The sequence below is a fragment of the Syngnathus typhle genome, linkage group LG13 (assembly GCF_033458585.1).
Source record: "Syngnathus typhle isolate RoL2023-S1 ecotype Sweden linkage group LG13, RoL_Styp_1.0, whole genome shotgun sequence".
NCBI classification, from domain to species: Eukaryota; Metazoa; Chordata; class Actinopteri; order Syngnathiformes; family Syngnathidae; genus Syngnathus; species Syngnathus typhle.
Window position 1 is genome coordinate 3,420,352 of NC_083750.1, and position 13,732 is coordinate 3,434,083.

The following is a 13,732-nucleotide window of genomic DNA, read 5'->3' on the forward strand; positions in this document are numbered from 1 at the left end:
AGTTATTTACGGAAAAAGTAACTAGACTACTTTTACAAAGGAGTAAAAAAATATATTTCTTTTCCAATGTTGAGTGTAAAGATTCAAAACTTGTCCTCAGCACGTATAAAAACTTATCAATGTATTTTCCACCGCTGTCAAAAATCAAAAATGAAAAGCAAAACCTTATAAAGTAGTAATACTATACATTTATTGTTGTTTGCATAATACATTCCATTTCAAGTCCCAAAACCCTGTGGTGTAAGATTACTTAAACAACAAATGGCATGTCAGATTAACTCTTTCAATGACAATTTAAGATCACTTGATTTAACCACTTGTATTCACTGGCAACACACACATTAATTCTTTCAATCCATTACTTGACATTGTGAGTCCCTTAAAACCAAGCATAAAATAATATCTCAAAATGTGAACAACTTTTAACTTTACAAAAAAAATCTGTTTTTTTTAGCCATGATGTCAAATGAACAAAGTAGGGTATATATGTGTACAGGGATCAAATGTAGTGCTCTCCAAGTTATTTCAAAGGGACCACCACACAAACAGCCCCTCATATTTTTTTAGTTGAGTGCAACTGTCAATAAATAATACAGAATGTGTCACAGCAGTATCTTTAAACTCATCATCCATTCTCAGAGCTGGAGGTAAACCAGTAAAAACCTTTCTGAAACACTCCAAACAGATCTGACAACAAAACAAGCAAAAAAACAACAAAGTTGTGATCGGTATTACACAAAAAAGGGAAAAATTATTTACCATCCGAGATAGACACACGTTACATTCTTGTAAAATTTATTTGACGACAAAGGTGTCACTTGGTTGTACGATGAAGTGACAAGCCTGGAGGACAATTGTCGCGTTTTGCTGTAAATTAGGTCAATAACACACACAAACAAAATTTGCAAATAAGTTTGAAATGATGCATCTTCAGATTTAAAAGGAGTTAGGGAGTTATTTCAATAAGCTAACTGCCGGATCTACCGGGTGGGCAAAGATTAAAATGCAAATTGTTGATTGTATTTATCACCTTCCAAGTGTCTAGCTACTTTTGGGCTAGCTTGACTTACAACTTCAATTTATTCAATTTACTCTCGCATCAAATCATTGTTGGTGAGCTATCCGATCCCTCTTGCCTTTTAGCGCTTTCAAAATGAGACAAATATGTCAATTGGCTACATAATGAATACATTCCCATCCCATGGATGGACTTGCAAGGAAGCGCATACTTTGAAGCTGCACCGTCTATTCTGTATCTGGAGCAAGAATGATTCGGTGAGTGGAGAGTGGAGGTGCTGCTTGATGCTGGGGTGGACGGCGTGTACCATACTGCAGGTTTAAAAGCGGATGAAGGTGGCGTCGATCTGGCGCACGCTGGGCAACGCCAGCATGATCTTCCGCCGGTACTGCGGGTCCTTCTGCAGCGGGTTTCTCTCCAAGTAAACCGTCTCCAGGGATTTGGCGTTCTTCAGCTCGTCCAGGTCAGACCAGTTGTCGATCTGGTTGTCGTTCATCTGAGGGCAGCAGCGGCACTAGTTTAGGACATGTTGCAAAATTATGTTTTGTGGGAGCCTTTTCAGAGTCCTACCCAGAACTCCTGCAGCTCCGTTAGATGGCCAATATTCTCGATCTTCTTCACTCTGTTAGCTGCAATGTCCAGAGTCGTCAGCTTTTTCTGAAGGGAGAGAAAGTCGAGCTGGGTGCAAGCGGAAAACACTTTGCAGTGGCGGCTGTTGTTGTCGTACATTCCCGCGAGCAGCAGAGTGCACAATGGAGAGCTTTTGGCGTTTGCTCGACTTACATTGTTTTCCAAGCCCTCGATGACCTCGATGCCATTGTGGCTGAGGTAGAGCTCTCGCAGGCTGACCAGGTTCTGCAAGCCTTCCATTTTAGTAATCCGATTACTCTGAACGTAAAGGCAAAAAAGTTGGAATAAATTAGCTTTCGGGTGCTCGGCCCAAACACGTCTACCCCTGTAAGCGGTCCTGACATGTGAGAAGCTCCGCTTCAGTCGGTGCTGCTTACCTGAATGCTTAACACAGTCAGGCTGTGTAAGCTGTCCATATTCTGCAGCTTGGTGATTTTATTGGTGCCGAGGAATAAGCTTTGCAAAGACGTGAGCGTATCCAGGTTCTCTATGACCTGCCCGTACAAAGGAAGGTCAATGACAATGCAGTTGATGGACACGTTGGCGAGCATGACGGCAAACATACTCGAATGCGATTGGAGCCCAGCTCCAGCATTTCCAGGCAGGGGAAGTGACTCAGGTTGGCGATGGTGCCGATTTTGTTGTGAAGCAGGAAAAGTTTCTTCAGCCGAGTCAGCTGCTCCAAACCTTCCATCTTCCTCAGAACGTTGAAGGACACATCCAGCTGCCTACAGTTGGGTGGGGAAAAAAAAAAAACAGAAATGAAACATCAATTAACAGTGCTCAGAGTCCAGCTTGTCGTGCCAAGGCGACCAGAGCCCAGGGGTTCACTGTTTACAATTAATATTCCAACTTACTCCAACTGAGTGAGCTTGTTCAGGTTCTCCAACTTGCGGATTTGATTGTCATACAAATCGAGCTCTCGCAGTGAGCTCAAACTGTCAAGATTTTCAATTTTTTTAATCAGATTCTGCCGTAAAGAAAGGGTCTGTGAAGACAAAGAGAAAAGTAGATTCACAATACTGCTTTTTTGTGTTTTTCTATTTTTATTCATATATTTATAAAATTTGGTGATAAATGTTAGTGTTCATTGAACACCAACCCTTTCTGAATGGATTATGGACTTACTTTTGCTTTCTGAAGCACTTCCAGTCCTTCGATTTTTCCAATACGGCAATGAACAAGGTCCACATCCTGTAAATAAATAAGTGATAAGTAAGTCTAGTCATTTCATACTCAGGTGAAGGGGAAAATCCACAACGAGTTTTCACAATATGAGGATCCCCAGTTCCGTGTGTGTGTGTGTGTGTGTGTGTGTGTTTGCCTGATAGGGATAATATGTCAAACAGCTTCCACTCACCTCCTCCTCTGGGTCTAGGATGATGGTGTCCATGTCAACGGGAGACTCTTCTTTATCTAGAGGGAAAGAAATCATAACACATGAGTGGGGGGTGGGGGCTCTGCTTTAACATCCATCCATTCCTAGACTACAGGACCAGAAATATCGCATGTGAGAGCTGCCGCTGATTGGGTGAATGTGTTGGGATGACATACTCGCGGCGGGAGGCTGATTAGGGCCCATGTCGCCATTGATGCTCTTCCTCCTGGTCTCGTCGTCGCCCGATTCCTCTGACTCTCCCCTTCGATCCACTACAAGTCAAGCACATAAAATAGAACCATAACGCTGTAAAATTTGCTTACAATTCCTTAAAAGAAACAGATTTTTAAGAACTATTACAATCCTGTTCAATTTTTACACCAGGATTGATAAGATTTAGATGGTGGGGGAAAGGAGTTAAGAAGTTCTGGGGTATTAGTAACATAACTAGGTCCAAAGAAAATAACATCGTCATTGTGGGAAGTACATTTGCACCTGGGGAGCAGGTAAAAAGGAAATAAAATGGGCCCTAGAATGGGACCTTGGGGCACTCAATGTAAAGGTGGATGAGGAAACAGGCTCAAATCAATCATCCTTCCTTTCATACCATCCTTAAAACTGTCATCCCTTCCATGTTCTGTTTTTTTCTTGTATAGCATCCACTTTCACTTCCTACCATCCTTCGTTTCAAACCGTCCTTGTTGTCGTCCACCCTTCCAGTCATGCTTCCCTGCGACCATTAATCCTACCCAGTTAACTTTCGTCCCAGGACACTGTAATCTTGAAACGAAAGCGGTGACATAACACAAAGGAAACACCACCCTGGCTGGTTATCGTTAGAGATGGAATACAGCAACAATCTGTACCGATTGCCTAGTGTGGGTGTGCTCCCATCATTCCTAACAGCCTGTTTTTCCGCCCGTCGTTCGCGTCGTTAAATTGCCATACATACTGCGCGTTGTGAAACAGCTTGAAGAAGAACGTTCCCTACACCATTGATATGATATGAGCCGACTTGTCACGCCGGGATCGGACATGGATTATTGGGGACAACGTGGTCCAGGTTCGGCGTCAGGCAGCGAGCCTTGTTGTTAGCACGATAGCTAGCAAACGTGGACTGAACATCTGTTATACACACGGAAACGACATTTCGAATACACTTGAGAGGTTCAAGCGTCGCTCGTCGTCATAAATGACATTAACCTAGTTGCTTATGGTTACGGGTCGGCGGTGTTCCGACATTATTTACTTACCTTCCATTTCTTGGGGCTCTACAACAGACTGAGAAGCCATGTTTCCTGTAAACATTCCTGGCAACGGCTCGGCCAATCAGAAGGAACTTATGTACTGCGACGGCGCGCCGCAAGGTTGCGCCAGTAACACGCATTATCGCGGATTTTTTATAATAATAATAATAATAATAATAATAATAATAATAATAATAATAATAATAATAATAATAATAATAATAATAATAATAATAATAATAATAATAATAATAATAATAATAATAATAATAATAATAATAATAATAAACATTTTGCGAGATAGTGAGGATAGCTAATTCTGAAAATCTGAAAGTCATCGACACTCTTCTTTTCTCAAGCATTATTAGCCTTTTTTAAATTTACTATGGCAGATGCTCTAGCAGGGGAGTCAAACTTATTTTTGTCGCAGGCAGCATCATAGTCATAGTTTTCTTCTGAGGGCCATTGAAATTGTCAACCCAAATGTGTGAATGTCTCATATATAGTGTAGACTGCACAACGAACTAGTGAATAACTAAATTAAGAACTAGTTTACTAGTAAATTGTAATGTCCCTACTGAAGGAATGGGGTCAAAATACAAAAAGTCCTGCCTAGCTACAAAAACAGATATGCTCGAACCTCATTGAATAAAGTGCATAAGCAGAAAAGTATATTCACGTATTAAATCAATAAAAGAAATATTTTAAGCATATAATTATACCTACACACCAAATCAATAAAGAAGACATTTTTGATAGGGGGTAATGACAAAGGTTTTTATAACTTTATGATCTGATATGTATTTCTGAGCACTTTGAAATATCAAATGTTTTTTGATATATTACCTGAATAGCTTAAATGACCCTTAAGGAACTGTTTGATCATTAAACTTTAATGCATGACTGATGATTTTCTAAATCACGGACACTGCCAAAGTCGTCTAAAAATGTTCAGTACTTGATTGTATCTTATGTTCTGACTATTGCTAGACACCAGTTTTCGATTACTACTGAACGTTCTGGACAGAGGGAAATATTTTGCCTAACAAAGAAAAGAAATGGTTGAAAGCATGATTAAACTAAGAATATGGTGACGTAAGCAAGTACATGGAGTATCAAAAGAACAAATAAACAAAAACATGGTAAGTGGTGAGTACAAACTTTGCATAGTCAGGGAACATTAATAAATTGATGTCACAGCCAAAAGCTCACATAATTCCGTACAAAATGACAAAATTGAAAGAATGAATGGATGAGGTGCGACAGTGTATGTGCAAGAATGGAGGAGAATGTTTACAGGAAGGTCACTTAGAGATAAAACCAGCAGTTACCAGTGGGAGACAGCCAAGAACCCGGCCAAAGACGATCTTCAAGGCTGAAAGACTAAAGGAAAACAACAGCCCCCACACACATCGATTCGCCCATAATCAGCACCCAACCCCACGGAACCAGCTCTTGTGGAACCAGCACCCACTCCCATGGAATCAAAATCTCCTGCGAACTTGCCACACCCCCTGATTCATCACGCATCAAACTCGGCCCACACCGGCATGTGCAACTGAATATAAGCTGACCAAAGAACCTTGAACGTTGCCTTTTCTGAATGAGACTTTCTGCTCTTGAAAGGCCCAGCGCTGTATTGTACTTTCCTGAAAACAGAGCTTTCTTAACAAGAATTGTGATTGAACTCAACCAACCTGTGTAAGTCTAATTTCTGCTTCAGTGTCTTAGCATTTTCCTAAATCTGAAGAAATCAAACGAGCACGCAGTGAGTAAATTGGATAACAGGTGATTGGCAATGGCTTTTGCCGTGAGGCGCAGATAGCGCGCTCCCTAAATTGTGGACAGAACCCAACACTACCAAAGTTAGACCAAACCTACGCCTTTGAAAACAACTACCTTTTTTTTCATGTATAATGCGCAAAATTTAACTAATTTATTGTCCTAAAATCTGGGGTGTGCAGAATCTTTTTATTATTTTTTTTTAATCTGGATATGATACGGAGGCCGCCATTACAGACGCGCTTTCTTCTCTGCTGTTCACGCCAAACACACTCCATATGAACACAATGCTCTCGTATCAGACGCTTGCTTGATCATCTGCTTGTTTGCCGTCACAATGTACCCTACACAAATCCGAAACATTTCTTCGCTATCGAGTTTGCTAGCGCATGCGCAGTGATACTGACCGGCAGAATAACATCCGGTTGTTCCCAAAGATCTTTTTTCTGAAATAATTTTACGTTAACCGACTTAAGTAGGAGTCAAAATTTGGGTGCGTATTATACATGGGTACAGGCTTTTTTCCAGCATCAACATGCCATTTTTAGGGTGCGCATTATACATGGGGGCGCATTATACATGGAAAAAAACGGTAATTTAAAATAGTTTTTAAATTAATGCTACCACGGCGTAGTGTGCTGAAATATTCCATTAGTAAATATAGATCTTCGCTGTATTGAAATAAGACAGTAAATATTGGTAGGGACTATTTTGTATTCCCCAAATATTGGTTGTGATATATCCCTACCATCCCTCTATAAACTTACGCCCATGGTTCACACCACTTAAAAAATCTTATGTCTTAAAGGTTTGTTCTGTTCTTTCTGTTGCTGCGATACTTTGGTGGTTGAATTTCTTGTGGTTTGCATGCTGGCGACTAAACATAATAATGATTCTGCGGAACAATATTATCATAGTGTCAGGAAAAGTAAACTTGGTTTCTCGTGAATATGTTAAGATAAAAAGTCGACAGAAGGTTTTCAAACCTGCTGTCCTAATGGTTACTCAGTAAATGTGGGCGGAGATTAATTGTGCATTCTGCGCTCTCAGCCAATCAGAAGCCATAATCGGGAGTTTTAGTCAAAACTTACAAAAACGCTCTTGATAGGCGGACCAGAACGATGCGCTCCCTCGTCAGTGTATTTTGTATACTATCACGTCTTTTACGTCCACTTTGGGACTCGGAGCGATGCGGTTTGGTGACATTCTCGTGTTCGGGATCCTGACCCGTCTATCATTGGCTCTGCCAGGTCCAGTGGGTGAGAAACTTTTATAACTCACTAATTTTGATAATTTAAAACAAATAATTAAAATACAAATTTGAGATAAGAGACAATCCTGATGTACAGACTCATTTAGCTGTTGTTGCTGTCGGGTGTAACTAAAGTGAATATTAGCTGCTATTAAAATTAGAACGCGCAGAGATTCACGTAGGTGTGTTCGGTAAAAAGAAAGAGGATGCGTCCCTGCAGAGACGATTAAAAGACAATAAAACAGTTAGAAGTGAAGTCGAAACTAAAGAGGATGCTTACCTGCAGAGACAAAAGACAATAGAACAATCACAAGTGAACAAGTGTGTTTTTTTTATATATATCATTAACCGTTGTCAAAATAAGTTTTGGGGCATTTAAATATATCAACTTTGTGGCTTACTGAAAGTTAGATCTTAACTCCCATTCAATCCCCACAACCTGAAAGCACCTCTCTTTCTCTTTCTGTTTAGACACTGCGGTAGTTCAGCTGCAGCAGTGGGTGGCGACGGGGGCACGGCCCGTCTCACAGCGGGTCCTCCTCAACGGGATCCCCTATACTGGCGCCACTCGTCAAGTTGACGGCATCATTCAAAGGATGTTGACTGATTCGAACCCTTTGAGGCTCCTCGCCAACCAGATTGCGTTATCGAGTGAGACATCAAATGAATCGAATTCCTATGGCGTCTTTAGTGAGGCATGCTGGGCTCGTGGTTAGGAAGTCTGCTTCATAGTCAAGGTTCAAAGTTCAGCTCTGACCCTTCTGAGTGAGGTTTTGCACAGTACTCTTGACTTCGTCTCTCATTCTCAAAACATGCATGTTCAATTCAATGAAGGCTATAGCAACCAAAGATGAGACGAAATGGTTGCTTGTCTGAGTTTGCTACTTGTGACGTGTCCAAAATCAATCGGGAGAGGCTTCACCTCACCCGTCACCTTAAGGAGGGAAAGCACTAGAGAAAACTGATGGATGGATGGATGTCTTTGTGGACAGGAAACCACACGGTCCTCCGTTCTCGCGACTGCATTCTGGAGGGCTTGGAACTGTACTGGGCCGACAGGGTTTTCTACGACGGGTTACCCTACCTGTCCCGGGACCGCGGCGGGGCCTGGATAGCTCACACGCCGCAAGCGACGGCCCTCAAAGCGTCATGGGTACAGGCTTTGGGGAACCCTGGGAGGGAGGGGATCTCCCTTCAGGACCAATGTGTCAACCTAGTGCAAAAGCTGGACCTTTCTGGGGAACACTCAGGTGGAGTACACCTATGGTTTTATTTATTTATTTATTTATTCATTCATTTATTTATTTATTTATTTATTTATTTATTTATTTATTTATTTATTTATTTATTTATTTATTTATTTATTTATTTATTTATTTATTCCAGGGATTGTGATGCCTCATTTTCTTATTCCAATCTTGAGTGTACTGGCTTTTATTGGGCTCATTGCTCTCAGTCTTTTAATCTCCAAACAACAAGGTGAGCGAGTCATTTACATTCTTTCACAGTGATTGATGATGTATAATTTGTTTTGTATAATCGTAACATCAGCAGCCTTTGGGGTATTGGTTAGAGTTTATTTGGTGTTAAATGTATGTTGGGTGGGTAAAACAATCAAAGAATGTTTTAACTTTTTTGGACTTGTTTGTGGTATGGCTTGAGTTTCTGCTGATGTAGAACTTGTACATAGGATCAATCAAAACGTGTGTGTGTGGGTCAGTGATTGTTTTAAAAGAGCTGCTGAGTTCTATCCTTATGGTAAGACTCATTCCATGCAATGTCATTGAATGCAAAATCAACTTTGAAGTCTCGAGTAATTTGTCTTGCTCTCCTGCGGAATTCAAAGAATGGTCATGTGTCTTGTCTTTTCTTTCTTTATCTCCTCTTAGAGCGGCAGTACCCCGGAGGTAAGAAAACAACATTCTTTACAATTCTCTATGAACAGCACTGGATGGAAGATTAGTGCCAAAAGTTGAATATTTTGTGCACTCTGCACACATTAATTTCTTGTTACTGTTTTAACCTGACTTGTTGTTTTACTGGAGCAATTGGTCAACCCTGTTCTCTCATGTAGGTGTTGTTGGTTCAATTGTACACTACGCCAAGGACATGGCAGATTTCCATGCTTGAAAAACGGGCACCGCTTATCAAACCTTATGATTCAAAGATAAAACTAGGAAAGTACGGAGTGTACTGTGAAACAGCCCAATGGCTTTACTTGGATGACATTTGAATGAGCCAGCAGGTGTCGCCGGGTTTTTCCACTCTGTGATGATGCGAAAGCAACCACACCAGCCAAAAACCTTTTTAGTATGTTGAGTCACATCAGAGTTTTTAAGAATTTATTTATCTTTTTTTCTGCCTTTCTGTAAACTCGCAGCCAACAATAAAGCTCTACTGAGGTGAACACACCAGCCCAATGCCCCATTCCATACACTGGCTGTCAAGTCAATCTTTGAACCAAAAATGACATTAATCTGCTCCACTAGATGGACAATTTTTAACGCACTTTATCATGTCTGTGGTTATCAGACTTAATATTAATGAGGAATTGGGCACACCGAAAACACATTTGTTAAGTCATTTTTTTTGTTTTGTTTTGTATGCTGAGTGAAAAGCAATGTTGTTTCACACCAAATGTTTAATACCAATTGTCAAAGTCATTTTGGCTCACCAATCTCAGCCTTTCTACCAAATATTGAGAGATGTAAAATGTAAGGTTTAATCTAAGATACATCCACTGAATTGCTAATATTGGGTTTGTAATTTTGTAAATTGAATTCAAGATCGTTTTATTGCATGCTGATGTTAATGTTGCCTTGTTCCCTGTAAGCGTCTTTGGGTTTTTGAAAAGCGCTATACAAATTTAATGAATTGTTATTATTAGTATTAAATCAAAGTTGAATGTGTGCACCACAGATGAGCTCACTTTTCGCCTTTTCAATGAAATGAGCCATTGCCCTTTATTTATAGACCGATAGAGTTCCATTGTGATGATTCACTTGTTAAAATTTTCTACATTGATGCACATTCATTAAATTGCTTTTGCAATGACTGCCATTGTTTAAGAATGTTTGGTGCTATTTTACAAGTTCAGTCAATTTTTTATTAGATTACAATTAGGTAAGCCTGGAACATATTTACTAAAGTCAGCATTATAGGAGCCGTCATTTCAACTCCATGACTGCAACTGCGCTATCTGAAATACTGTCGCCGGCAACCACTAATTTTCTCACATACGCCGGCTCTATTGATAATCTTACAAATGAATTCAATGCGACATTGTTAAATGCCATTGATTCTGTGGCGCCGTTACGTCTGAAAACTCGCCGTAGAGTGCCTACTCCGTGGTTCACAGATGAAACGCGTACGCTTAAGCAATTATGTAGAAAGCATGAGCGCAGATGGCGTCTAACCAAACTTGAGGTTTTCCATCAGGCATGGCAGGATAGCCTCCTGAAATATAAAGATGCGCTTATCTTAGCAAAAACTCGATATTTTTCGCAAGTTATTAATCTCAATAAAAACAATCCGAAACACCTATTTGATACAGTGGCAAAGCTGACTCTGCGCCAGCCGACCCCCGATAGTTCCTTCCACTCAGCTGACGAGTTCATGAAATTCTTTGCTCAAAAGATTGAATCCATTAGGGATGAGATCAAGAATAGCATTCCAATCGCTCGGTCGAGCACGCCGTTTACCAACGCTGATGATCATGCAACAACCCTCTCAACTTTTAAAAACGTGTCTCTTGAAAGGCTTACACAAATTGTTAGTGCGGCTAAACAAACAACATGTTTACTCGACCCTCTTCCAGCCAAACTACTTAAAGAATTATTTCAAATTTTAGGACCGTCCGTCTTAAATATAATCAATCTGTCTGTCTCCTCTGGGATAGTGCCAACAGCCTTTAAAACCGCTATCATTAAACCGTTACTTAAGCGACCAAATCTTGACCCGGACTGTCTCAGTAATTATAGGCCAGTTTCAAACCTCCCATTCATAGCAAAACTTCTTGAAAAAGTAGTAGCGCAGCAGCTTATTGATTACATGGTCGCCAATAATCGATACGACACTTTTCAGTCTGGTTTTAGAGCTAATCATTCCACTGAGACAGCACTTGCTAAAGTGACTAATGATCTCCTCGTAGCTATGGATTCAAACATTTCGTCTGTACTGTTACTACTCGATCTTAGTGCTGCCTTCGACACTGTAGACTTCGATATTTTATTAGGGCGTCTTAAAAGTTGTGTTGGCATTTCAGGGTCAGCACTAGGCTGGTTCCATTCCTATCTATCAAACAGGACGCACCGAGTGGTCCATGGCAATGCGTCCTCGGAGCTCTATAATGTTACATGTGGTGTCCCACAGGGATCGGTTCTCGGACCAATTCTTTTTAATATTTATATGATTCCGCTTGGGGACATAATACGTAAATATAATATTAGTTTTCAATGCTATGCGGATGACACCCAATTATATATGCCGTTATCGATGACAGATCCGCGGGATTGTTGTAATCTTGAGAAGTGCCTTGCGGAGATCAAGCAATGGATGTCTCTCAACTTCCTTCGTCTTAACCCAGATAAAACTGAGATGTTGATAATTGGTCCAACTCGTTATCAACACTTATTCAAGGAAACCGCTATAACTATAGATAACCGTACTATCACTCAAAGCGATACTGTAACTAATCTCGGGGTAATATTTGACCAAACTCTCTCCTTTCAAAAGCACATTAAGAATATAACCAGAATTGCGTTTTTTCACCTTCGTAATATTGCAAAGATTCGTCCGATCCTCTCGACCGGTGATGCGGAAACTATTATACATGCGTTCGTCACGTCGCGCCTGGACTACTGTAATGTACTATTTTCGGGTCTTCCTAAGTCCCGCATCAAAAGTCTACAGTTAGTACAAAATGCCGCTGCAAGGCTGCTCTCTCGGACAAGAAAATTTGATCACATTACCCCAATACTAGCCAACTTACATTGGCTCCCGGTCCATTTAAGATGTGACTTCAAGGTTCTTCTATTAACCTATAAATCGCTGCATGGCTTAGCGCCTGCATATCTCGTCGACCTAGTTGTTCCTTATGTTCCGTCTCGTAACCTTCGTTCGCAAAACGCTACCCTTTTAGCGACACCGAGGGCTAAGAAAATGTCTGCAGGCTCTAGAGCATTTTCTATTCGGGCTCCAGAGCTTTGGAATGCCCTACCAATGGATATTAGGACTGCTACCTCAGTAGAAACATTTAAGACACGTTTAAAGACACATTTCTATGACATGGCCTTTAACTAACTTGTAGTGGCCGATTCGGCTGGAGTTTGTTTTCTCTCCCTCTCCACCCCCTCCCTCCCCCCTCCCCGGCCGGGGAGGTGGTTAGGTGGCACCCATGCTGACAGCGGCTATCTGGATTCTCGTGGGCCAATTCAGGAAAGGGGAACTGCAGCTCAACCTCCTCGAAGAGCACTGCCAGGACAATTGAGGGCTCCTTCGGCAGCCCTCTGCTGTGACATGGACATCCACTTTTTATTTAATTGATTTTCATGTTGTATCATTTGTGCCCTCTCTGCATCCATTTCAACCTGGTGATCCTGAAAGGGGGATCCTTCCATCTGTGGTCCCTTCTCAAGGTTTCTCATTTTCCCCTGCTAGGGGTTTTTGAGTTTTTCCTTGCCCTTTTGGGAGCTTAAGATCAGGGGATGCTTTGAGAATAATTGTCAATTTCTGTCTATGTGAAGCCCTTTGAGACTGCTTGTGATTTGGGGCTATACAAATAAACTTGACTTGACTTGACTTGACTAAAGTAACGAGTTGATGATGATGATAGAACTTTATTCATCCCACAGCGGGGAAATTCACTTGTCACAGCAGCGCATATGAGTGCAAGAATAATACAAGTGCAAAAATAAAACAAGTGCCATAATTTCAAAAAAAGGTCAACAACAGACAAGGACAAATACAAGTGCCGCTAGTAGAGACGAAACACATTCATTTTTATCAGGTGCCATGCATGTTGTAAAGTTAGATCAGGGTTAAGCAAGTCCGGGCCTGTTTTGGAAGTGTACCTCATCAACACAATTCATTCAGTCAGCTCAGCAAGCTCTGTAGAATCTTATTGAAGACTGACCATTTCAATCAGGTGTATGAAGGAAGAAAACTTGGGCAACAGCTCTCTATATCCCAGCGTTAGACTATTTGAATTATTTAATAACTTCCACATAAATATGTGTATTATACAGCAATAAATAAAGGCTTATCTAATTAACAAACAAAAACAACTCGTCTTATACTTATTAATGGGTCTAATGAGCTTTTCAAAATGCATTACTGATACCACCTCCTGTGCGATAGAGGGCGCCATTCTATTAAATGTCCATCATTCCACATCTATGGCCGGAAATTTACGTTTCGGATTCACC

General features: G+C 40.9%; 2 protein-coding genes across 6 annotated transcripts; one reads left to right on the forward strand and one right to left on the reverse strand.

Moving 5' to 3' along the window:
- Positions 1 to 165: 165 nt before the first annotated feature.
- ppp1r7 (protein phosphatase 1, regulatory (inhibitor) subunit 7) lies at positions 166 to 4,347 on the reverse strand. The gene is made up of 10 exons (XM_061295798.1): positions 4,280 to 4,347; positions 3,203 to 3,298; positions 3,009 to 3,064; positions 2,777 to 2,842; positions 2,506 to 2,636; positions 2,214 to 2,376; positions 2,026 to 2,142; positions 1,802 to 1,906; positions 1,589 to 1,675; positions 166 to 1,514 (listed from the first exon to the last, which is right to left on the reverse strand). Exons 1-10 carry the CDS (start codon positions 4,332 to 4,334, stop codon positions 1,338 to 1,340), a joined length of 1,053 nt encoding a protein of 350 aa, XP_061151782.1. The 5' UTR covers positions 4,335 to 4,347; the 3' UTR covers positions 166 to 1,337.
- Positions 4,348 to 7,174: 2,827 nt separating this feature from the next.
- LOC133165447 (probable RNA-directed DNA polymerase from transposon X-element) lies at positions 7,175 to 13,068 on the forward strand. Of its 5 annotated transcripts, none has more exons than XM_061295115.1 (6): positions 7,175 to 7,314; positions 7,779 to 7,958; positions 8,300 to 8,557; positions 8,694 to 8,786; positions 9,197 to 9,214; positions 9,382 to 13,068. In XM_061295115.1, exon 6 carries the CDS (start codon positions 10,488 to 10,490, stop codon positions 12,606 to 12,608), a length of 2,121 nt encoding a protein of 706 aa, XP_061151099.1. In that variant the 5' UTR covers positions 7,175 to 7,314; positions 7,779 to 7,958; positions 8,300 to 8,557; positions 8,694 to 8,786; positions 9,197 to 9,214; positions 9,382 to 10,487; the 3' UTR covers positions 12,609 to 13,068. The 5 variants fall into 5 exon arrangements, with proteins under 5 accessions (XP_061151099.1, XP_061151102.1, XP_061151098.1 ...); XM_061295118.1 differs by having other exon boundaries at positions 9,382 to 11,318; XM_061295114.1 differs by having other exon boundaries at positions 9,197 to 13,068.
- The last annotated feature ends 664 nt before the right edge of the window (positions 13,069 to 13,732 follow it).